The sequence below is a fragment of the Brachionichthys hirsutus genome, chromosome 16 (assembly GCF_040956055.1).
Source record: "Brachionichthys hirsutus isolate HB-005 chromosome 16, CSIRO-AGI_Bhir_v1, whole genome shotgun sequence".
Taxonomy (NCBI): domain Eukaryota; kingdom Metazoa; phylum Chordata; class Actinopteri; order Lophiiformes; family Brachionichthyidae; genus Brachionichthys; species Brachionichthys hirsutus.
In genome coordinates, this window is record NC_090912.1 from 8,842,891 (window position 1) to 8,867,717 (window position 24,827).

The following is a 24,827-nucleotide window of genomic DNA, read 5'->3' on the forward strand; positions in this document are numbered from 1 at the left end:
ACAGGCCAGTGAGCCAACCTAAAAAAAATGAATCCACTGCGTCCTATGCATGACCCCCCCCCCCTCCCCCCCAGACTCTTTAAGCCCTGAGAATGATCTCTGACAAAAGAAAGATGCGTTTATCCCATCACCAAACAAAAGCATGATTTTCTCAGCAGAGCTAATTACAAACCCAAAAAATGTTGCACACGGTTTTTTCTTTTTCAGATTTATTCAAGGACTATAAACAGTTTTTTTTTTATAGTTCAATAGTCTATGACTATGGCGCCTAATGCTTTCATGGGGATGCACAGATTGTATTAAATGTCAGCATATTTCATCGTCCTTTTATCGTAGGCTGGAAGTCTCATTCTGCTGTGCATCAGCGTGGCGGTCCGTCTGCAGCCTCTGCATGACTTGCCTTTCCAGTTCGACCAGTAGAGCTGGAAGCATGCTGTCCAAGAAGGCCAGTCCATCCCAGGAGCAGCGGAGACCTCTAAAACGGGACGGAGAAACAACCCCCGATGAAAGAGCAAGACACGAAAGGGTAGCCCTGCAAATAATTCCTTCAGAAATCACTCCACAATTTATCAAACAATAAACTGATCTGAGATCTGAGTGCTGGTTGATTAAACCGCGCTACTGGTGGCAGCGGAAAATGGAGCCATGAGTTCACCCGTCATCGAGGATGAGCCGTCCGCTCTGCAGCAACTCCTGGACATTGGTGGATTCGCCGAAGGCCTCGCAGAGTCCCAGCCGGGGGCTGAAGAGCTCCCAGTGCTGCCGAAAAGGGTCCACAATCGCGTTAGCATGGAGGAGCTGAATGCTGAGCATCGAGTTAAGCGTGTGACGATTCTCACGGCGACTTCACCTTGTGATTAATGCCCTCCGCCAGTCTCATCCCCGTCACCAACACCTCCTCCAATCTGCCAGAGCAGACAGCTTTCATTGCCGAGAGTCCAGAGCGATGACAGTTTGACAATGACGAGGGCGAGGACCGAGTAAATAATGGGCCGAGTCTGACGTTGGCGTTTTCACAAGGACACGATGTTTTGGAAGAAAACCCTCAGCACCGTATCTCTCTCACCGTGGGTCATCTTCGACGCGGTCCCATTTCGCTCTGCATTTGTGGAACCGGCAGCTGTCCCTTTGTATAAAAGCTGAATATACTTGCACTCGTGAACAAACGCAACGCGTACGGCCTGAAAGGGCAACAGCTCACAGTCCAAGATGGCTGAGCTGAATCCGCCTCCGGGTCCCGTGGCCCCTCTGCTGGACCTCGCCGATCCACTCGTCAGGCTCCAGAGTCTGAGTCCTGGCCTCACGAAGCGCGACTCCTTCCCCCAGAGGGACGAACCGGCCGTGGGCGCCTGCCACAGACAAGGATAAAGAAATCCAGTACCAGTTTTTCCATTAACTCTTTCAGTGCCAGCCATTTTTAGCTCAGCTATACGCAGAGTGCCCCAGTTTTCGCCTATGTTGCCCGATTTTCCAATCCCCACAGAATATTCTTTACTATGACTAAGCAAACACCAAACAAATCAAAAAGTCTCTTCTTTCATCAGGTAAAAAAAAGCGTGTTCCTACCATCTTTCGTTCTGGAGTTATTGGCCTTTGATTTCAATGTTAGACGCTATTGGCACTGAAAGAGTTAATCTCCAGTTGTAGTTTGGATAAAAACCCACCTGGGCCCACACCGATGTACTGCCCTCCTCTCCAGTAGCTCCTGTTGTGGTGACTCACTGCCTCCTGCATGACACGAAGCATGACTGTGTCGACCCGAGTGCTTCAAGAGGCAATTCAAGAGGAGACTAATCAGTCATCTGCTGTTGATTGTGTTCGAAGGCATTTCTTTAAAAAATAAAAATAAATAAAAAAAACCCATCCCGGATGAACAACATATCCAAGAGGTTTAAAAATGCTTCAATGACTCACTGGACAAACGTGGGGAAATCTTTTCCATCTTTTTTAAATTAGCTGATCACTTATTCCAGTGACGTGCGGTGAGTCCGATCCGATTTACAATTTTAGGAAACCGACAGGGTAGTTTGTTCACCGTTTGGTCGGCAGCAGCTAACGGGTTAAAATCCTCAAATCGGCACAAACGAAACTGTAGCACACAAAAAGCACATTTAATGATAATAATAATAAAAGGACGCATTTATTTGTCTGTCTTTCTGTCTGGTAGCAACATATCTCAGAAGGTTAGAGACAGATCTTGAGGAAATTTCCAGGAAATGTTGGGAATGTTACCAGGAACCGATGATTAGATTTTGGTGATGATCCAGAAGAAATCCTGGATTCTGGATCAGTTTGAAATCTTCGTTAACGGAGCATTGTTAGTGGACAAACGGATTTGTTGTATCTTCAAAAGCTACGGATCTATAGATCCAGAAGAATCCGCCATTACTGTAAGTGTGCTTTTAATGAATAACTTCTAAACTAATAATGATAAATGTGAATCAAATTTCCAAAGATATATTTTTGTGGTTAAGGAATCTATAAAAAGATAGATAAAATAAATGTAGGACCATTATGTTTGACAATTGTTTTCCCCCTACCCAAAAAAAGCACAAAATTATTTCCCGTCAGCTTAAAATGTTAAATGCTACTTTCCAATTCTTATTATTCCTACTTTGAAATGCTAAACATGGCAACCCCCATGTATGTTAGTGTTGTTCTCACTGCGGGCCTTTCATTCCTTTACATAAAGCACTTTGCCATCTGTATTCCAAATGTTTTCAACTAAGAAGCCTAACCTTTTGAGAAAAATAAAATAAAAATCAATTCCATCTCTGAAGGTCAGGAAACGGACAACAACAAACAACAATGTTTCGGGATAGGACTTACATTTCTTGCAAAGTTGGACACCTCGTACTGCAGAAAGCCGTGCCGGCGGAGCGTCCTCCGGGCGCGCTGGTACATCTCGGCGGTCGCATCCTCCGATGGAACGGTCGCCTCTCCTCCGCGGACCTGTGTGAAGAGCCGGGTGCCTCGCTCCAAGGTGAGCTGGTACAAAGACACGTGGTCGTCACACACCCTCAGCAGCTCCGACAGCTCTCCCTCCCAGGATTCCGCAGTCTGTTTGGGGCGTCCGAACATGACGTCCACCGACACCCTCCCGGGGCACAGTCTCCTGGCCTCTTCGATCGTTTGCAGCGCTTCACGAGAACCATGGTCTCTTCCAAGAAATTTCAAATCCTCATCCTGCAAAGACTGGAGGGTTGAAAAAAAAATAAAAAGGTGGTAAAAGGAGCGCGCGGCAACTAAGCTCATCTCCTGCGGTCGTATATTCACCTGGACCCCAACGGAAAAACGGTTCACGCCTGCACGGCAGTAGTCCTCCAGCTTTGACTTCCCCACGGGGGTAGGGTTGACCTCCAGCGTGACCTCTGCCGTCTCCGACAAATTTGCACGCCTGGAAGCAGTTTCCAAGACAGCTGCAATGGTCGAGGGGGGAGCCAGGCTTGGGGTCCCACCGCCAAAAAATACTGAGGTAACGCTGGGATGAGAAAACCCAAATGAAGGGGGGGGGGGGGGGGGGGGGGGGTGAAAAAGCTGCAAGGTGAGACGGGGTGATTGCATGTGGAAGGCCGAACTCGTACCGGGACACCCGGCTGAGCCGCAGCAACGCCTCGGTCTCTCTCTGAAGGCACTCGGTCATTATGACGTCATTGTTTCCGCGGGATATGTACTTGTTGAAGTTGCAGTAGGTGCACCTCCTGAGACAGTAGGGCCACTGTAGAGGGGGGGGGGGGGCAGCATCTTGGTCAGATACTCTTGTACAGATTTCCGTGGCGTGTGTGTGCGTGTATTTGCGTGGCTCACGTGCACGTAGAGAGACGCCTGCTTGGTGAGATCGAGTCCATCCACGACGCTAATGTCGGAGAAGCAGCGCGGATGGGGAGAGAGGGGGGCGCGTCGAGCCGCACGCAGCGCGTGTTTTATCATTCTGGTGGGGGGGGGGGGGCTGACTCAGTCACGACTGCCCTCCACTCGTGTAAACGATTCCACTTTCACAGCTAAACGGCGAAGCCGAGTCACAGCCACACACCTGCAGCAGGAGCAGCGTGAAGCCGCGGCGTTTCAGGACGCTTCCTGGTTGATGTGACGTCATTCCAAACAGGAAATGCATAAATTCGTTTTTGTTGTGCGTGTGTGTTACAAACTTTGACCACCCGGGGGCGCCGTTTCGTTGTTTATATTTGACCTGAGGCAGAAATGAGGACTTTGTGTGCCTTAAACTTGACCGTAACTTTTATTGGTGCATCACTAATTAGCGCACCTGCGGAAAACATTTCCTGAACAATACTTCCGACCCTGAAACTATCAAATAACTATAAATATGTAAATATGCATGAGGCAAAAACTAAAATAGATAAACCAAAATTATGGCAGTAAAATTATTTGTATTAGTGGTAGCGCTGTTGCCTCACAACAAGAAGGTCACAGGTTCAAATCCAACTTGGGGCCGTTCTGTGAGGAGTTTGCGTGTTCTCCCCGTGTCTGCGTGGATTCTCTCCGGGTTCGCCTACTAAAAGATCCGTCCATCCATTTTCTCAACTGCTTTATTTGCAACCGGGTCGCGGGTCGTGCTGGAGCCTAACCCAGCAGTCTACGGGGTACACCCTGGACAAGCCGCCAGTTCATCGAAGGGCCACACACAGACATACACTCACACCTACGGACAATTTAGTGTAACTAATTCACCTGAGCGGCATGTTTTTGGTGGTGGGTTTTTAGTTGGGTTTAGTTTGTGATTCATCACTGTCCACTCTCGATCTGTGATGTCACTTTTCTCCCCTAACCGTACACGCACACACACACACACACACACATAAGCCAAGCACAAGGCATCCCATCAACACAGCACCAGCGTAAGCTTTTCAAGCTCAAAGTCCATTATGCTTCAGAACACTGATCATAATTTATTAACCGGTCATGGTCAGCTGGAAGACATGTTGATGCCGATCGTTACATGTGCTCAACCATGAGGGTGTGTGGCTTCCTGGTCATGGAATGGCGAGCACTCACAAGCCTGGAGGCTTTCGTGGCATACTGCCCCACCTTCAGCATGCCAATGACACCATCCAGTCATGCGGTGTCCTTGTAGATGCCATTTTCTACCCAGTTCTACGCGGTTAGGTTAGTCGATACTATTTTACTACAAAACCGTCTCTATATGCTGAGAATTGACACAATACCTGCACCACATCATTTTATAATCAAAAAAGAGGGATGAGTTTTTAAATTCCTCAAATGTACAAAAAACTGTGGATGATCTGCTTTATATATATATATATATAGCCGGGGATTTTTAAATTAAAATACTTTATCTCTGTAAAGCCATACAGTCTAGAGGATTTATGTATTTTATCGCTTCAATCAAATCTTAGCTACGACAGACTCCTGTTCGAGCCTGATAAATACTTGTAATCTAGTAAATTAGAGAATCACACTCATTGTACGTTGGCTGATTTAGATTTGCGTAGGCACTTGTCAACACTCTTATTTGTTGTTGGAGTGACATGCTAGACAGAGATGTATCTATATTTGTGCTCTGCTCACACAGGATCAAACTACTTTAATGAGCTATTGATTCCCCCCCCCAGTCCCTGGAGCAAGCAAAAGGGAGGACTGAATGTGAGACAGGCTTTTAAGGTCATCCAAAGTCTGTTGATATTAACAGAGAAATAAAAATGAGCACTGTTAAATGTTTTATACTAGTTATTCATGTAATTATAAAATTGATGGACAAGTAACTCTAGATGTTTGTCTTATGCTAATTACTTCTGATCAGAACTAATTAGAGTTTGTCGGGATTTTGACAGTTGGTGTGATGCGCATCTGATCAGCCAAGTTTTTACTAGATTCTATTTTTGTAACTTATATTGTTATTATTACTATTAATAATGTTGTTGCTGTTTGTTGCAATTGTTGCGTTTTTATATTAAAATTAAGTCATTAAAAAAAGAAAGAAATAATTTTGTTCTTTAGATCCCAGGGTTGAGAGTTGCTCCCAACCCTGGGGGTATTTTCCACTAACCATGGCGGGGTGGGTGTGTGTGTGTGTGTGTGTGTGGGGGGGGGGGGGGGGGGGGGGTTGTTGGAGAGCAGTGGAAACTGTGTGGAGTTCAGTTCACAGAATAGCTGGAGATGAGATCAAGTCATAAAACCCAACCTTTGATTAATCCAAAATACATTTGTGAACCTGTGCCGTAAATGCGGGTCATGGATAGGAGGATGAAAGGTATGATCATTGATTTAATTGGCGGTAAGAAAATATGACATATACACAAATGAATACTAAGGACTAACCGCTTTACTTCTTTTACAGCTACAAAGGCGGGTTATATCATTTTGCACGTTGTTCAGCAGCATTTATCAATGGAATAGTCTCTCATCGGTCTGAGCGTTTTGCATCTCGGTGCTTTGAGCCCAGCGATCCTGGAAACACAAGATTAAGTAGATTTTCCTGGTTTATAGTAACTTCTATGACCATGTTGAAAAGGACTGTCAGGAAATGTGGTGAAAATATTCCTCATTTCCCACAGGACAAACTGGCTCTTGATTTTTATCGTCTAGTGTCATCATCTGGACAAAATCTGAATTTGTTCAGTTGGTTTTAAAAAGGTTATATCATGCCTGGTTGACAGCAGTATATGATATTATCCTTGTGTGCATGGTAGAATGCCGACATCAGAAGCTATGACTGTAGTCTTGTAAAGCACTAAGAAGCCACCTCACATAAAATCAGCTTATTTTTCTCATGCTGAAAATAAGGGTTAGGAAATTATTCTGAACATCAAAACAAACTGATGAACTCTTTCAATGGCACCTGTTCTTGTTTAACTGACAGTTCTTCTTCTTATCTTTTTTTAATGAATTTGATGCATTTGAATTCCTCACAGGAACCACAGAATTACGGCTCATGGTGGTCGGGAGCAGTGGACCATCGCAGTTCCTGCTAACAAATGCCATACTTGGGAGAGAAGTGTTTCCAGAAAATATGGCCAGCATTTCTGAGAGCAGGAAGAGCTTTGGTGAGCTGGATGGAAGACGAGTGGCTGTGATCAATGGGCCAAACCTCTACGACAAGGACATATCGCAACAGAAGAGGAAGATGGAGCTGAGAAGGGCTAAGTGCTTGAGCGTCCCTGGTCCTCATGCCTTTCTTGTTGCATTCGACTTGGAGAAAATCTCCCCAAACGAAATGAGAGCTCCAAAACTGATGAAGGAGCGCTTTGGAAGGCACAGTCTGACGCACTGCATGGTCCTCCTGGCCTGTGAAGAAAACGTTGAGAGAGCCGCCCTGGAAAAGAGGGTGCGGAAGACTGACTGGCACCTGAGAGAGCTGATCGAGAAGAATGGAGGACGCTTCCACCTTTTCAGCAAGAACTGGAGCGATTGCACCCGGGACTGGGAGCTGCTTCAGAAGATAGAGCGGATGGTGGCCTCCTTGGGAGGGGGCTGCTTCTCCAGCAGGACCTTCCAGAAGGCGGAGGACAGCGTGAAGAAGGCGGAGAAGAGACTCAGGAAGCAGAGGGCAGCAGAGATAAAGAAGACGTGGACGGAAATGGAGAAGCGCTGCGTAGCAGAGGAGGTGTCTCAACAGAAGGATGCCTACGCCAACAGCGTGGGCGCAGAGATCAGAGCCGAAGCCGAGATGAGCAACGGATGGCTCAGAACATCCCTGGCGAGAGGGCTGGGGACAGGGTTGATCGTGGGGGCAGTTGTGGGTGCGTTGATCGGGTCCATTGAGGGGCCAGCAGGGATGGTTCTTTATGGGATCATTGGTGGTGCGGTGGGGGGGTCGGCAGGAGGAACAGCTCAGGTAGCTATAAAACACATGGAGGACAGAGTGGCCCCGCCTGCCAGACTCAACTTTAACTCAATCTTCATCAATCGCTTCTTTGCTGCTCCTCATTCATAACCATTTGGTATCAACCTCAGGAGTAATGTGCAACGTTGTGTCTCACTGTTCAGACTGACTTGATACCAGTCAGATAAGGAAATATTAAAACCTCCCCTTTAACTTGAAGCACAAGTTCTCACTGTACAACTCTATAGACACTAAACAGCCCTAGAGGTCTTAGCAGTAGTCGTTACTATCCTGATTTATTCTGTATGTTGGTATTTTGAATAAAAAAAAGAGTTGCTCCAAAGGTTCCTTCCCGGTGTCTTTACTGCAGGTTAGTCGAAGTAGCTGCAAGAGGGTGGAGCCTCAGCTGTGAACCAGCGTTGCCTTTTACAGCACACACCTGAGCGCACCTGCTGGGTGGACACCGCTTCTGTGTATCATTAACTGAAACTAAGAATAGAGAAGCAGCGCAAACTGGCTGCACTGTCTTTTGGATAAACTCACTTCTCACAGGTAAGAACCACAGTCATTTTTGAAAAAAAAAGAAGAAGCTAGTTTTATGGACAGGAATCAGAACAGTTGATCTTCCCAATACGTGTCACTCGACGTGTTTCCTCCATGAATGTCAGAGAACAAACAGACTAATTCCAGGAATCACATGGAAAAACAAGGATTTTATTTTCGCTGCTTTGCGTTTGGTTGTGTATTAGTACTGTATTTTGGCACCATGGTGATGCAGCAAACTATTTCGGAGCGACCTGTTTGACCACATACTTTTACACCGCATGCTTTACGCTGGGTGCGTTGCTGTGTGGGATCACAAGCAAATACCTGAACAAAAACATCTAACAAACAGAGAAGTCTATGAAAATCATCAGAGGGCCTTCGCTGAGGTAAAATAAATGTTCATTTAGTCTATTCAAAAAGATTCTAAGCCAACAAATCCTGTCCATCATCATACGTCAATACATAATATGACTGAAATGCCATTCTTCTATAGAATACAGCACCCTTGGCAGTATGCATGACAGAGGTGTAAATTAATGTGTGTAAATCCTCCATCTTCAAGATGACAGTTGCAGGTAATTTCGGTTTAAGAATGGATATTTACTTGTATATTTTATCATACATTATTATATATTTATAAATATATAATATTTGTAAATAGGTAAATAAATATAAGGAAATAATATTTCAGCCTTATTGTGACTCTTGTAATTGTCAGGTACTTGTGTGTTGCCAATTTATGATACTATATAATTTTAATCTCAACAATATTAAGAGATACTATAAGAGATTTAAATAGATTAAATGTTTACAACATAAATTTCTTTTTTTTAATCCAGCAAGCACTTAAAAAAACATTTAGGTTTAGTTTCATTAAAGATATCAAAGTATTCTGAACAGAATGTATATAAACTCACAGAAGTAAAAAAAAATCTTGCTGCTGTATTACTATAACTCAAGCTACAAAGTCTGAAATCAGGGCCCTCTTCTCTTATTTAAGAGGATTTTGAATCCATTGGTTTTCACTATAAAGTCTCCACGGGACTTGAACCGCCGACCCTCTGGTTCCCAACCCACCGAGCCACTGCTGCAAAATGGAGTATTTTTGCTCCCGCAGCAACAAATATACAAATGCTTCATTTAAAAGTAATATCAGGTCGAACATCTTGTCTTTAAAAAAAGGAATCTACCTTTTATTTGTCAAATGATTTCTATGGCACGTCTTTGGTTATATCTAATCTACTATTTAAACACAGCAGCACTCCCTGGAGTGCACGCCTCACCACAAAGGTCTGTGAAAGGAACACACACAGAAAAAAAAACACTCTTTTCTTTTTTAAACTTTGTTGACGTTGTCATTTTCAGAGTATGGAGCTCCATAAAATCAGCCTCCTTCCTGAGAAGCACTTCTTGTGCTCTCTCTGCAGAGACGTCTTCACCAGCCCAGCAACCATACCATGTGGACACAGCTTCTGCTTGTCCTGTCTGTCTCGCTACTGGGGGCGACACCGGTCAAAATACTGCCCCAAGTGTAAAAGAGTGTTTGCTGACAAGCCTGACCTCAGTGTCAACTGTACCCTGGCATATGTCTCAGACCACTACAGGAATAATCGTCTACAGAAACCTCCAGATGAAGAAATGGTATGGATTGCATGTCTCAATGATGTTATCAAAGATGACGTTGTCCGGTAATTAATGAATTCTATTTTCACCATGCTCAAATCACTTCTGCAGGTGATAGATAGTGAGCAGATGATTCTTGAAAGGCTACAGAAAATAGAAAGATTGAAATGTTCACTCGAGGTCCAAAAGGTACGTCTGAAATTAAATTAAAATGCTTTTTTTCTTTATGTGTGCATTGTTTTCGATGAAAGAGGATGCATGATGACGTATCCACACAGAACTCTTTCCTCAAGGAGGTGCGAGAAAGCCAGAAGGTTTTCTCCGCCCTCGTCAACGCCATAGAGAAGAGCCACAAAGAAGTTGTCTCGGCAATTGAGGAGAGGAAGAGGGAGGAGGAGCAGAAGGCGGAAGCGCTGGTGGAACAGCTGGAACAGGAGATCCAGCAGCTGAGGACGGGGGCCGCGGATTCTGAGCCGCAGGTGCCTTCAAACAGCGATCAAGGCGATGATGCAAAGCAAGTTAGTGGGGTAAGAACCTTTGTCCTCTGCAGATAGGGACCGATAATGTGAGGACTATTCCAGTCTAATGACTTTAGTATATGCGTCACACAGAAAGCTGTCCCCACGACAAACGCCTCTGATATGAAAGACTGGTCCAAGATCACAGTGGAATCCGACCCCTGCATTGGGGTCACCAGACGAGCTCTGTCAGACGTGATGGACAAGATAAAGGCAGAAGTGGACAGGCTCTCCAAAGCTGGTGAGCAAAGCAGCTTTCATCTTTCACTTTTGCATACTTTGCAAATCATTGAATTCCACAGCAAAATCAGCGAGAGTCACGTCTGCTTCGTCTCTCTCTCTCCTTTGACAGAACTTAAGAGAACAGAGAAATACGCAGGTACAAAGTCTGCATTTTGTTCTACTTTTCAACAAGTCAGTGTCGATAATGTGTGTTTTGTCCAGATTCCTGTCCCTGTGACTTCTTTACAGTTTCTCTCATTGCTGAAGATTCCTTGTCCTTTGTTGCTTTTCTTTCTCAGTGGACTTGAACCTGAGTGCACAGACGGCCCACGCCTTCCTCGCCGTCTCAGAAGACAGAAAGCGGGTGAGACACACGGACAAACTCCAGGAGGTGCCAGATAATCCCAAGAGGTTTGAAGGTGCGGCGAATGTGCTGGCCAAAGAGAGCTTCAGCTGCGAGCGGTGCTACTGGGAGGTGGAGGTCGGAGATAAGATTGAGTGGAGCCTGGGTGTGGCCCGGCAGTCAATAAACCGGAAGGGCAAGTTCACCGTCTGCCCGGCCAATGGCTTCTGGACTCTCAGCCTGAAAGCTGGAGGCCAGCACCTTGCCAATACCTGTCCTGTCACTCCATTGGCTCTGGACCAGAAACCCAGGAGAGTGGCCGTGTTTCTGGACTACCCTGCAGGCCGTGTGTCCTTTTACTGCACAGACTCTGGAGTTCACATTTACACCTTCACAGACACATTTACGGATAAGCTTCATCCATTCTTCAATCCCGGGCGCCTCCACGGAGGCAAAAATGCTGCTCCTCTAATCCTCTCTTCGAGCTTCTGCAGCATCTGAATCCTCATAATTTATTCAGTGGCTGCTGATCTTGATGATTTTTTTTCAGTAACAATCTGGCATGTCAAATACTTTTGTGTCATTTAAAAACTATTCAAAGTGAACCCCTTTTCCTCTCAGAGCAACAAACAAGGACTTTGGCGTAAGAACTTCCCACACTCAACTTCAAATAAGCCCATAAACAGATTGAAAAAGAGAGAGGAGAAGAGAAGGGCTCTCATAAACGAACAAGAGAGTCAAAGTCAAAAAAGAAAAGAGAGAGGAGAATATAGGTTGTTGAGTTTGGTTGGATGCGAGGGGCTGCAGGGTTTGGACAGAAGTTCACAAGAAGAAGTGAGGGAGGGTGCGGCAGAACAGCGGAGCATTGTGCTCGTACACCAGGCACTGGGAGACACACTCAAACACATTCACTTTATTCACACACTGACACCACCGTGTACACAAGCGCGTGCTTCTGCCCACTGCCACAGAGACTCGCTGGCATCTTGGAGGGCAAGCCCCACATCCAATACAGTTCTGGGCGCCGAAGCCGATCAACGCTTTCTACTCTACGGTTCGCCCGACCTCAGATGATACGACTTTCTCGCCGCCTCTCTCCAGTCATTGCGAGAACCAAACCGAATCCTCGGGGCTGACTTTCACAACTTTCAGCACTACAACTGATCAACGAAAAGCAAAGGAGCAACCAGCGGGACCCAAGGGAGGCACTGAGATTACTTCATTTAAGGTAACGATCATCAGGGTTAATGGCATTTCCCAAAAATCTTCCAAAAAATAAATAACAAATCTGTATTTATGTACGCTGTTCTGACTTTTTTGGGGGGATTTGGCTGTGCCATGATTTACTGCCTTTATTTAAATGGTCTCAGTGTTGGAGAAAGGTGTGTGTGAAACCACTGCAGGGCTGATTTGTTCAGTTGGACCTGGGCTCTTCTGTATATTTGAGGAACATCCATTAAGTTAATGCACAACATTTTGTAACATTGAGGACTGTAAGCTTGTCAGACGGAATGTATGATCCCTTATTATCTGCCCACGGCTCTAATGGGGAAAGACACCCCACCCCACGCCCCCACCCCTCTACAATTGTCCTAGGATGGAACCCCTGGATTGATTGTGAGAAGAGTGTTTCGATTCACAGAATTGGTCAAATGTGTACACTGAGAGCTGTGATAAATAGATGACATAGGTCCTCATGGCCCACTCCACAGCCCCTCATAAAAGATGCTTGTGTTCGGAATCTCCTCATGTTTTTCTGAGATAATCCACTCACCAGGCGAGACATAGCTCAACACCCACAGCCGTATCAAAGACGACTATTCTCCGTGGCTCCCATTGGAATCCACTCAGCATGCAGCCTCCCAGCCTGTTTATGAGAAATATATGCTCCAGTTGCTTTTTCATGCTTTACTAATGAGACGCTCAAATTTAGGAGTTAAAGCTGTACGATCTTTCTATTTTATTTTATTTTGTATCTGTGAAGAACGCAGTCCTTTTTGTGGGATGAAAACAATTGTGTGAATAAATCGCTTCTTCTCTGAATTTCAGGCGCACCTGTCCTGCTCTGAGCCGAACTAAAAGCCAACATCGTCTCCCGCAGACTGACGATCGCGACGTGGAAGGCCTCTCCTGTACTGTACGCCATCACAGCTTCTTTCGGGGGGGGACTATAACTGCATCTTTTGCAACAAACAGAGACTGAAACAAAAGACAAAAAAATCATCTGGTTCAAACAAAACCATGGCAACCACAGGCATGCAATTGCTGGGCCTAATCATGTCCCTTGTAGGCTGGGTGTGCGGGGCGGTAGTCTGCACCCTCCCGCTGTGGCGAGTCACTGCCTTCATCGGCAACAACATAGTGACAGCTCAGATCATTTGGGAGGGCCTTTGGATGAATTGCATAGTGCAAAGCACAGGTCAAATCCAGTGTAAGGTGTATGACAGCTTGCTGGCTCTGCCCAGTGACATGCAGGCGGCCCGGGGCCTCACTGTGCTCTCCATCCTGATCTGTGGCCTAGCTCTTGCTCTGGGGGTCCTTGGAGTCAAATGCACTAAGTGCCTCGGTGTAAACAGCGTCAAGGCCCGCATTGCTCGCATTTCTGGTGCCCTTTTTGCCATTGCAGGGTTCCTCTACCTGGTGCCAATTTGCTGGACTGCCCACTCCATCATCAGGGATTTCTATGATCCACATGTGGCAGCCCCACACAAGCGCGAGCTTGGGCCTGCCCTTTACATTGGCTGGGGGGCATCAGCCTTGCTTCTCATTGGCGGGTCTCTGCTCTACACTGGGTCAAGCCCCCCAGGTCTATCAGGCTCTCCCACCTTCAGCAGCGGGGAGAGCAGTCCTCGCAGAGCACCTGCATCACAAGTTAAAGGCTATGTTTAAGATTGCAAAAATGTCTGAGCACCCTCGAAACTCACAAATCCACCCCAAACAATGACATGTCTACAACCTCTCCTTTTGATTCTAGTAATGGTTTGTTTTCCTTCTATTCTAGTTTGCTTTTTACCCTGAAAAGCCACAGGAGGCTGTTTAGGGAAGTCGAATATATTATTTCATACCTGATATGCTTCAATAACCTGTTTTCTCTGTGTGTAAAATTCAATAAAGTGTCCTTCAAATCCTCTTCTTGGGAAAATGGTCTTACATTTGAGTCTAAGAGCAATGGCATTGTAGTTCTAAAAATATAATCTTTGCATTGCTCATTTAGGGATTCTGCTGCCTAGAGAAGAACAATAGAACAATGGGAATGTGTGTGTACATTTGCTTGCGAGGCCCTATTACTGTGTGTTCAGGGCTCCAGCTCCTATCTTGCCATCTCCAGTTCCCTCCCTTGCATGCACAGTGCTAAGGACAAAGAAATATACATTATTATTTAAATGCAAGAAGACACTTTCTGCGATCTCAAACCATCTCCAACTCTTTGTAGGAACCACAATCAACAAGGTTCTATTTTAGCTTGGATATCCCATCTGATAATTCTATGAAATAATAATTTGAAAGCCTCGCTGTACAAAGAATCAGTCTGCTCTCATGCATGTAACGTGGGATGTTACATGGAAAAAGCATCATCTTTATTCATTAGACATTATTCAGAGCCCTCGTATTCAGTAGTCATTTGCTCTGAAGTGCTCTCCCATTGAGAGTCTGAAAACAATTTCCATGAGTTAAAACATTGGAGCGCCTCAGGGCTCGGTAGCCACAGATGCTGACATGATGCTTAATACGTTTTACTGATTATATTTGCTATAAACATTAATTTTAATAAAAATGTGTGAATCAGTGTCTGGATCCTTCAATTTCGCTATATTCCTTCTATCTAACAACCGAGGACAGATCAACACAATGCTACTTTATAGAACACTCGGGCACCACGATCACAATGGGAACCACTGTCCCAAGTGCCAGGTAGTGACTCATACATGACCTAAGTAGACCTGCAGCAATGTTGGTAGAGTATTCTATACAGTAATGTAGAACTATTTTACAGAACTGTTTAATGAAAACAGGGAGTGAAAAATGGGCAGAATTTACATTGTTAATAATGAATACATTGTCCCCAAAGCTATGGCTAAGTATGTGATCATCCAATAATAACAAAACAAAACACAGTGATTACAGGTGGAAGACGTATTCAACTCCGTTACTTTTAAACAAGATTTACCACAATGTATATAACATCGCCTTAAAATCAATAGTTGTGAATTCTTATAGGGATCAAGATAATTACACAATATTGATATATATTACCATGTTTTGGTGAATACTTTATTCTGATTCAGGATGTACTAATAATTGATACCTACCAAATAGTAAAAGTGAAGTTGATAATTCACTGTTCAAAATGAGCATTTGCTGGACCCTTGAGCCAACATTAATGATATGAAACGACATCTGAACAGTAACAATGACCACTGTCCTTCAGTATGTCATTATGTCTGATCAGTCCATTGTGAGTAAACCTTGACTGGTGAACTTTATTACAAAACAAAACTTTCCTTATGTATAGATGTACAGTCAGTTTTAAATGACAGAAACCTGTTTCATAACTATTCCAAGAATGAAGTATGAGGCAGCAGTTTCCAGTTGCATTTGGGGAAACACTTAATATATGCTGTGTCTAGCTTTTAAGACGTTCTCTTATTATTGTAAACAGACTGTAACTTATGTCTTTTATCATTAAACCTAATACATTTGACTCTATTTACATTAATTCTTCTCTGACTGTTTACGGTGTGAGAGTCTTACATGTTACGTCAAGTTCTCGATATGGCCGCTAGAGGGGGAAATTCCTTGTTGCTACGGCGGAAGTGGGAAGACGGAAGCTCTGTTCAGCTGTGCTCCGTGGCGAGCAGAGAAGCTAACAGGCTAACAGGAGAGTATCGGGATACGTGTGCTTAACAAGACTCCCAGAAAGATTTGAGACATGGGAAAAGGTGGAGGTACATTTGAAAGGCTTTTGGGTAAGTTATTAACATATTAATTCCAAAGATAATAGTTTATTCATAAGCAACGAGCCAAATTGCAGTGTTTTCCGTCGTATTGTTTTGATATATGTCAGGGCTGTGGCTCTCGGGCCAGCTAGCTAATTTTAGCCTTCTAACATTTTCTGTAACTTATTACCGGTGTTGTTTAGAGGCCTAGATAGAGTCACTGGATGTAGCTGCTTGACTGCGTAGCGAAACCTCTTTTGTATGGGTTTTATGTTTACCCATCGCCTAATGAAGGCATCTACCTTAGCTTTACTTTTCTGTGTCATGTTCTCGTTGTTAGCCAAGCTAAACCAGGTTGTATATTACCTTGAAATTCATATTAGTGTAACGTAAGATGTATTTCGATAATGCGTTGGCATTAGATAGTTACACTAAGATTCACTGCCGCGAGAAAGCCAATTAAAAAGACTATTGATCATTTAAAGCTAAGCAGCCAAACATTGTTATTTCTGATTTATTTCTGGAATTGTATTGTATGTATTTTTTTAATTTCCACAACAGGTTACCTATCTTTCTGCAGATTGGTAAAACTTTAACTAAGAAAGCCACACATCTATTATCTGTAGATAAGATGTATTTATCTGTTTTCTATTAAATACAGCTGACAATGGTCAACAACAAATTGTATTACTATTGATTACGCAATTGTCGTCCTAAAATAAAGCTAATTTGTTATATCATACAGTTAGCATGGATCCTTTGATTTCTCATGCGTCGTCGCAGCCATTCCGGATAAATCTAAATATCAGAACCATACTGAACAGGCTGGCACCTGCGTTCTGTTTGTATCGCCTTTATAAACAATAAGCCTTTCTCACTTTAGTTTGCTCGGTTTCATAGCAGTTTTTCCCACGGTACAGTTGGCTGCATCCCTTCTTAGCAAAATGAAGTGTTAGTTTGAAATTAGTCAATAAGAGTGGATTCTGTTTAGAATTAAAAGACGTTTGTGAAAGGCTATGAAGACTTAATATCCAAACATAACAAAATAAATCTAAATATAGTGTTAGTTAAGATGGATTAGAAATTTGAAAATGAAAATAGGGAAATTCTTTTTTTCTTATCGCAGCTGCAACTATTGTAAAATGATTCCATCAGAGAAAATAACTCTTAGCTTCTTCCAGAGATATCTATGCATTAAATATATGAACTGATTTGCTCATTTCTAAATATTAAAAATGTCAATTAGTATAACACAATTCAATTCAACGGCAGCACAAATCACTGCATATAAAATGAGTGTTGATTAAAATTATCTTAAACAATTTATGCAAGAAACTTTCATCAAGGTGGGATTTATTGTGAGTAATGACACATCGTGAATATATATAAAGGCCAGGTGGGCGCGGTTGCCTTCAAACGAGTCTGGGACTTGTGATGACGTTTAATTGAACTTCAATCATCTTTCCTACTGCAGATCGGGCCACCAGTCAGCTGTTGCTGGAGACGGACTGGGAATCCATTCTGCAGATCTGTGATCTCATTCGACAAGGAGATGCCCAGTAAGTGATTCTACCTACCGTACATTCCCTAGATGTCAGTATTCGGCTGAACCTTTTTAACTGAATAACACCGTTCACCTGCACAGTTCCAATATGATGTATTTCCTGGACTTTATTTAACCAGTATCTCCTTATTTCATTGTAGAGCCAAATATGCTGTTGGAGCCATTAAGAAGAAACTGAATGACAAAAATCCGCATGTGGCCCTCTATGCCCTGGAGGTGGGAAATATGCTCAGTGAAAAATGAGCTGCTGAATTGTTTCTCATCCAATTATAACATTTATAAAATACACACAATTAAGGAAGATCCCATTTGACTTCTGTCTATTTAATTTGTGTTGGTGTGCAACAATTTTTGTGAATGGATTTTAAGTTCTTTAGTGAAATATGTGTAACATTCTGAAAACCTTTGGTCTCACCCTTCAGGTCCTGGAGTCGGTGGTGAAGAACTGTGGCCAGACAGTCCACGATGAGGTGGCCAGCAAGCAAACTATGGAGGAACTGAAGGACCTGCTTAAGGTGACCCTTATCTGTTCATGTGTTGAACTCAATAAAGCTGCTCTGGGTTTATGGCCACTTCAGTCTCATTCCTGCCATGTTGCTAAATACACCTATCGTCTGTTGTAAAGGTCCTTTTATTGTAAATGTGCTGTAACGGTTGAGCTATTTATAGAACTGAGTTGAGCGCTGCAATTATTAGAGGACATTGTGCTTCATAAAATACCTACATTTATTGACCATTTATAACATTTTATATTATGTGGTCTTAAATGTTGTCTTTCTCTGCCAAACTAACATGTATGCAAACAGTGTAAATTTAGGATATTCATTTTAGGTGGCTGGAAACCCTCGTCTTTCCCAGCGTCTTTCTTAACCCCATGACTTCATACCATCTGACATTTTTACAGCCAGTCACAGTATTTTGTTCGATTGAATCACGTGACTCGAGCTTCTTCAGCACTGGTGGTTTCCACTTCCTGCCAATGTCATAGCCTTGTGACAGCAGGGTTTTTTCTTCATAACAATGCCTGGAGACATGCTCAGCTCAATTCATGTTGGCCAGCACAAAGTTGTTTGATTTGTGTGTGTGCTTGAAAAGCTCAGTCATGCCAAAGTTATTTGACAACAGAAATCCAGACTATAAACGGGCCTAATAGGTGTGGAGACACTCCGTTTCACGCTGTGCCCTTCATTTGCCGCTAGAAACAGACGGAGCCAAATGTCCGAAACAAAATCCTGTACCTGATTCAGGCCTGGGCTCACGCCTTCCGCAACGAACCCAAATATAAAGTGGTTCAAGACACCTATCAAATTATGAAAGTGGAGGGTAAGTGGAGACTATTGTAAAATGTACTTTTGGTTTTTCCAACTATCTGCTGAAAGGTTGACAGATCTTCAGAAATCCTTCCTCTGTGTGTTTTTTTTTTTTTTTAATAGGTCATGTGTTCCCCGAGTTTAAAGAGAGCGATGCCATGTTTGCAGCTGAGAGAGTGAGTCATTTAGTTGTTTATGCTTAACTGATGTGAAGTTCTGTTTATGTGGGTGATGTCTGTATCTGAACCAGCACCAGTTGGAACTATTTAGCAGACATGAAGCTCCACTGATGTTTATTTATAGCAAATCTAGTGTCTGTATTAACGCGTGGCACCTGCATCGCTGTCTTCAGGCCCCAGACTGGGTCGATGCTGAGGAGTGCCATCGGTGCAGAGTCCAGTTTGGTGTTATGACAAGAAAGGTAGGCGGGGCTCCCTGGTAACGAGGGCGCTTGGAGATTTTCAGCGACAGCGCTACGCAGATGGACCTTTTTTTGATTTGCCTTCTTTGCTTTTCCAGCACCATTGTCGCGCCTGTGGACAGATTTTCTGTGGAAAGTGTTCCTCCAAGTACTCCACCATTCCGAAGTTCGGCATAGAAAAGGAAGTGCGTGTGTGTGAGCCGTGCTTTGAGCTGCTGAACAAGTGAGTTCCCAGAGCTGAATCACTAAAGGTGGTGTGAAGTCCAGTGTGCAGTGATCTTATATCACTACAACGTTTTCGTCAATCAGCCTGCGTTACTTTTAGATCAAACATTTAGAATGTTTAATATGTTTTCTCAGTCATTGTCTTCATTATCTTGTATTTGTTAATTTTATGCGGAAATTCTGTTTTTCCATCCTATCATGGGTTTTTTCCATCTGTAGTCCAGAACATAGCTCTTAAGCTATGTACAAACAACATAAAACATAAATAAAGGAGTTCTGCTTCTTAATTTTTGGGTTCTTCCTTCTCATGTTATCTTTTTACAGTTGACTGATGATGTTTGGTCATTTTCTCCATTGCATCTGTCCAAAACAATAAGCGCTAATCTAAGGGATGGAGGGATATTCCTTCTCACTGATGCGTTACTTTTTTAAAGAAGTGGTTTTGTGTGTGTCTGAACGTTACCGTGGCATTGCAAAAAGCATTTTATTTTTAAATTTTGGGTTAAAAAAAAGAAATGCAGTTTTGGCGAGGGCAGCCATGTGGCCATTTATATTCTATTCTATTTACAGTATTATCTATTTTATCCCATTTTAACGGCAGTCATACACAGATTGTGTGATTTGAGCATGTATAGACAATGCAGGAATATTTGATCGTGTTTTTTCCTGTATGTGCCACCGAACAAACACAAATTATTTGAATGTGTAAACACTTTCGAGCCAGAATTCAGGGTTTTACTAAAATGTTATTTGTTCTCCCTTGTCCCTCACCAGCCACCCCTCCCTCTCCCCTCCCCTCAAGAAAGCAGAGATTAAAGCCCCGTCTTCAGCCCCTGCTGAGTTGCCTCCTGAGTACCTGACCAGTCCACTCTCCCAGCAGTCACAGGTAAATCTGAGAGAAATGGAATCTCTAGAATCCTGAGCATCTGAACTTCTAGGCGAGGCGTCTTGTCACGGTTGAAACGGATTTGATGAGGAAGGTCGATAGTTAGAGTATTCTATTGATCCTCCTGGCTTTCACCCTGCAAATTGACTGAAATAAAATCAATTCCCGGGCCTCGCTATTACTCTTCTCACCCATAAGATGCCCCCCAAGAGAGACGAGTCAGCGCTGCAAGAGGAGGAGGAGCTGCAGCTGGCCATTGCTCTTTCTCAGAGCGAAGCAGAGGAGAAGGAGCGGGCGGTTGGTCACGTGGCTGGGATTTTACCGTTTCAATTTTCTGTATGTTTGTTGATGGAAGCTGATGCACAGCTCCGTTTGCACTTACAGAGGCAGAAGAACTCGTACTCGGTGTATCCCAAGACCGACCCCCCTCCAGTGACTTCCTCAGCCCCACCAGTCAGCACACTCTACACCTCCCCCGTGGTGAGGCGCACCCCCGAAGACTATTGGAAAAAGCTTCACTCTCTACTTATTTAATGGCAGATCAGAGAACGGTGTTGTTGTTGCTTTTCTCTCTTCAGAACTCCTCTGCTCCTTCAGCTGAAGATGTCGACCCCGAGGTGAATGCCTTCACCGTTAAGGTGGACAAATGTAACTCACTCAGGTCATGCTTTTAATGCTCGCGGTGTCTCGTTGTCCCAGCTGGCCCGCTACCTGAACAGAACGTACTGGGAGAAGAAACAGGAAGAGGCGCGCAAGAGTCCCACCCCCTCAGCCCCCGCTCCTGTGCCATTGGCCGAGCCCCTTCCAGCAGTTAGTCAGCCAGTAGAAAGCCATGTCCCTGTCCAGCCAGTCAGCATAGTGGAGGTATGTCGAAACTAGTGTGTGTGTGTGTGTGTGTTTTCGTGAGCAGACCACAAATGACGTTGTGCACTTTGCTGCCTTTAGCAGCCGTACCAGAACGGGGAGTCGGAGGAGAACCACGAGCAGTTTCTGAAAGCGCTGCAAAATGCGGTGACGACCTTCCTCAATCGTATGAAGAGCAACCACATGCGCGGCCGCAGCATCACCAACGACAGCGCCGTGCTCTCCCTCTTCCAGTCCATCAACAACATGCACCCCCAGCTGTTGGACATCCTCAACCAGCTGGATGAGAAGCGACGTAAGTGTTTGGCTGTGTGCGACTTTGTGTGCGCTTCCGGGTCCTTGTCGTCCTGCTCGTCCAGTTTCCGGACTATCGCGTTGTCTGCAGTGTACTACGAGGGGCTGCAGGACAAGCTGGCTCAGGTGCGGGACGCTCGGGCGGCCCTCAACGCCCTCCGGGACGAACACAGGGAGAAGCTGCGTCATGCCGCGGAGGAAGCGGAGCGACAGAGGCAGATCCAGCTGGCTCAAAAGCTGGAGATCATGAGGCAGAAGAAACAGGTCATAAAAGGAGTCTCTCTGCAGGGAAATATTTTCAGGGGATGCTTTATTTGTTCCCGTCCTCACAGTTGTTCTGCCTTTGAACTGCAGGAGTACCTGGAGGTGCAAAGACAGCTGGCCATCCAACGCCTCCAGGAGCAGGAGAAGGAGAGGCAGATGCGTCTGGAGCAGCAAAAGCACACAATCCAGATGAGAGCCCAAATGCCTGCTTTCGCTCTGCCCTATGCTCAGGTGTGCTGCAGACTGCATCGCCAGCTGCACATAAAGCTTCCACCCGAGCACAAACTAGCGGCCGCTGAAATACAATGAAATGAAACGGCCATTTGCTCTTCTCTTGGGCAGCAATTGTTTGATACTACCTGTATTTGCTTCCGCCCAGATGCAGTCGTTGCCCCCCAGTGTGGCAGGAGGGGTGGTATACCAGCCTGGTGCCCCGCCCAGTTACCCGGGCACCTTCAGTCCTGCTGGTTCTGTCGAGGGTTCGCCGATGCACAATATCTACATGAACCAGGCTGGGCAGACTGCACCGCCACAGTATCAGGCCATGCCTGGTACTGCCACGGGTGAGGGGGTCTTCCATTCAGATACCCCCCCCCCCATCATGCTCATGCTCCCCCAGGAGAATGCAGAGACTGCTTTGAAATACCATGACACAGCTGCAGCTGGTTAATGGCTTTGCTGCATCACTGTCAGTCAGGAGACTTTGACGTGATGCGTGAATGTTTTCCTCGTTCATGACTGTCTTCTCTTGTCTAGATCCTAATATGGTCAATGCATACATGTACCAGGCTGCAGGCACCAATGGGCAGCCTGCTCCTCCTCCTGGTCAGGCTCCACCCACGACTAGTCCACCCTACTCCAACTATCAGCCCACACCCACTCAGGGCTACCAGGTATGATTTACTTTGAATTTTTTGGTCCTTTTTTTATTAATATTTGCCTTCAAAAATAATAATATTATCTATTACCGTATGTTTTCACTAAATGTGGTGTCCTTGTTCTCTGCAGAACGTGGTCTCTCAGGCCCAGAGTGTTCCCCCGATGGCCCAGGCTGCTCCCACTAATGGAATGGGTTACATGGGCTATCAGCCATATGGCATGCAGAACATGATTTCTGCATTGCCAGGACAGGACCCCAATGTGCCCCCGCAGCAAGCCTACATGCCAGGCCAGCAGCCCATGTACCAACAGGTTTCTCACTTTAAAAAATTTTTTTTTTTCTAGTTGTAGGTGGAAAAAAAACCTCGTAAATAGTTTTCAGTTTGATGTGGGAATTTAGCTAATGATTTATTTTTCTTTATTGGGTTCTGTTGTTTATAGGTGGCTCCCCCTGGTGTCGCTCAGCAGCAGCAGCAGCAACAACCGCAACAGCAGCAGCCCCCCCAGGCTGTTCCTGGCAGCGCAGAGGCACAGCTGATCTGTTTCGACTGAAAGCTCACATCCTGCTGGGTCAGATACACTACGCTCTCTCTCTCTTTTTTCTTTCCCCTCACTCTCTGGACTCTGAGGATGCTCTCTGGAAACACACACATCTTCCATCTTCCACTTCGCTGTGATGTTTTGGCAGTGTAAAATATCGTGTGATGTTGCTTTCCTTGCTTATCCCTCAGGCTTATAGGAATGTGGGCTGACGTTAAAAGAGAGGGTCCCATAAATAACGAGACCTATTGACCTTCCCTCACCCTCTTTCTATCTGATATGTATGTATGTATGTAGTATTTCCATATTAAATTAATAACCGAAGCTCAGAAATGCTACTTAATATTAAGGTTGAAAATTCATAATAAAATCTAACAATTGATGAGGAAAAAAAAACTAACAATCCTTTGTCCTCATATTTTTCTAAAGCAAAATGTGCATGTTAAATTTGAATTTGCTTTTGTTCAACGGAAAGATTAAGAGAAGTGTTTTGGGAAAGAAACTAAAGGTCACAAACTCGTATCTTCATCAGGTTCACACCTTGCCATTCCAGTTGTCGCATTCATGCCCCTCCTGCAGACAAGCCAGGGTCACCATGTCTTTTTTGTGCACTGCTTGAACTATTGGGTGTCTTCAGTATAGTTTCTTTCTGCAACGCTGAAACACATTGCAAACATAAAAAAATGGGAGGCGGTTTAAAAAGATTAACTGTGTGGATGTTCAATTCTGAATATATATATTTAAGAGCTCAAGTCCTTGAAATTACACACGTGACCATAATATATATATATATAATCACACGTCACTAATGCAGCCCATAATTCATCTGTTTGTGTTTGACAACACAGTAATTTTAATCGAGTACCTTTTACAAGACTAAAAGAATCTCAAGTTCTTAGTTGACCTTGAACTGCCAGTGACCTCCGGAGAGCCCCAGCCGCTCTGTGTTTGGTTGGGTTAGGGTTAGGGTTAGGGATTATACATAGTCCGTACAGGTAGGCAAGTTTCTTCTAAAGTCTGAGTGGCTCTCCAGAAATGTGGAAAACCTTCAAAGGGATCATAAATTCCTGCATGCATGTATGTGTGACACACTTATTTCTGTAACCCTTCAGCTGGTGTCTGTGAACTTCTTTATTCCATCATACTCATCTGTCCTGACTTTTGAAATTATATTTAATAAATATCTGGTTCTTATTGTCCATCTTGTTTCTGTTTAAACTGTTAACGTCTGAGAACGTGGAGTGGATCAGAGGATTTTAATGCTATTGTACAACTATTTAAATCACAACTATACTGATTGCTGGCATGATTAAATGTGTAGTAGTAATAACAACAACAACAAAGACAACAATTCATTGTGAATTTTGGCTTCATTCAAGTTTTCTGAAGATCAGGCATTTGAAATATGCTTCCATCTCAATCTGGAAATGAAAGCCATACAGGAATAAAGGTTATATTTGAATTCTAACCCACTAGATAGCTCAGCCTTATGAATGCACATGCCCCACGTGTTATCAGAAGGCCGTTTTGTTTCAGGGTCTGACCGGCTCCTCTGAAAACACTATATTAAGAAGGGTGTGGAGCATTTTA

General features: G+C 44.3%; 5 protein-coding genes across 6 annotated transcripts; 4 read left to right on the forward strand and 1 right to left on the reverse strand.

The window, feature by feature from the left end:
• Nucleotides 1-208: 208 nt before the first annotated feature.
• On the reverse strand, nucleotides 209-3,930 carry rsad1 (radical S-adenosyl methionine domain containing 1). 2 transcript variants are annotated; one of them, XM_068749497.1, is made up of 9 exons: nucleotides 3,808-3,930; nucleotides 3,585-3,718; nucleotides 3,277-3,481; nucleotides 2,830-3,195; nucleotides 1,665-1,728; nucleotides 1,202-1,349; nucleotides 851-905; nucleotides 656-759; nucleotides 209-475 (listed from the first exon to the last, which is right to left on the reverse strand). In XM_068749497.1, exons 1-9 carry the CDS (start codon nucleotides 3,928-3,930, stop codon nucleotides 328-330), a joined length of 1,347 nt encoding a protein of 448 aa, XP_068605598.1. In that variant the 3' UTR covers nucleotides 209-327. The 2 variants fall into 2 exon arrangements, with proteins under 2 accessions (XP_068605598.1, XP_068605600.1); XM_068749499.1 differs by lacking the exon at nucleotides 3,808-3,930 and adding an exon at nucleotides 1,067-1,126 and having other exon boundaries at nucleotides 3,585-3,666.
• A 2,280-nt stretch (nucleotides 3,931-6,210) lies between these two features.
• LOC137905280 (GTPase IMAP family member 9) lies at nucleotides 6,211-7,912 on the forward strand. The gene is made up of 2 exons (XM_068749501.1): nucleotides 6,211-6,229; nucleotides 6,891-7,912. Exons 1-2 carry the CDS (start codon nucleotides 6,211-6,213, stop codon nucleotides 7,910-7,912), a joined length of 1,041 nt encoding a protein of 346 aa, XP_068605602.1.
• A 1,803-nt stretch (nucleotides 7,913-9,715) lies between these two features.
• Nucleotides 9,716-11,554, forward strand: btr02 (bloodthirsty-related gene family, member 2). Its single transcript, XM_068749500.1, has 6 exons — nucleotides 9,716-9,988; nucleotides 10,082-10,159; nucleotides 10,249-10,497; nucleotides 10,582-10,729; nucleotides 10,841-10,867; nucleotides 11,010-11,554. The coding sequence occupies exons 1-6, from the start codon at nucleotides 9,716-9,718 to the stop codon at nucleotides 11,552-11,554; spliced, it is 1,320 nt and encodes a 439-aa protein (XP_068605601.1).
• A 1,740-nt stretch (nucleotides 11,555-13,294) lies between these two features.
• Nucleotides 13,295-14,175, forward strand: cldnk (claudin k). Its single transcript, XM_068750179.1, has one exon. The coding sequence runs from the start codon at nucleotides 13,295-13,297 to the stop codon at nucleotides 13,940-13,942; it is 648 nt and encodes a 215-aa protein (XP_068606280.1). The 3' UTR covers nucleotides 13,943-14,175.
• A 1,746-nt stretch (nucleotides 14,176-15,921) lies between these two features.
• hgs (hepatocyte growth factor-regulated tyrosine kinase substrate) lies at nucleotides 15,922-24,436 on the forward strand. The gene is given in 20 exon segments (XM_068749542.1): nucleotides 15,922-16,020; nucleotides 17,465-17,549; nucleotides 17,695-17,770; nucleotides 17,977-18,069; nucleotides 18,754-18,877; nucleotides 18,988-19,040; nucleotides 19,217-19,285; nucleotides 19,384-19,512; nucleotides 20,313-20,396; nucleotides 20,595-20,693; nucleotides 20,781-20,876; nucleotides 20,975-21,013; nucleotides 21,096-21,260; nucleotides 21,345-21,555; nucleotides 21,646-21,818; nucleotides 21,909-22,049; nucleotides 22,198-22,369; nucleotides 22,575-22,711; nucleotides 22,827-23,009; nucleotides 23,139-24,436. Coding segments are annotated over 20 exon segments (2,277 nt in total). The 5' UTR covers nucleotides 15,922-15,983; the 3' UTR covers nucleotides 23,250-24,436.
• The last annotated feature ends 391 nt before the right edge of the window (nucleotides 24,437-24,827 follow it).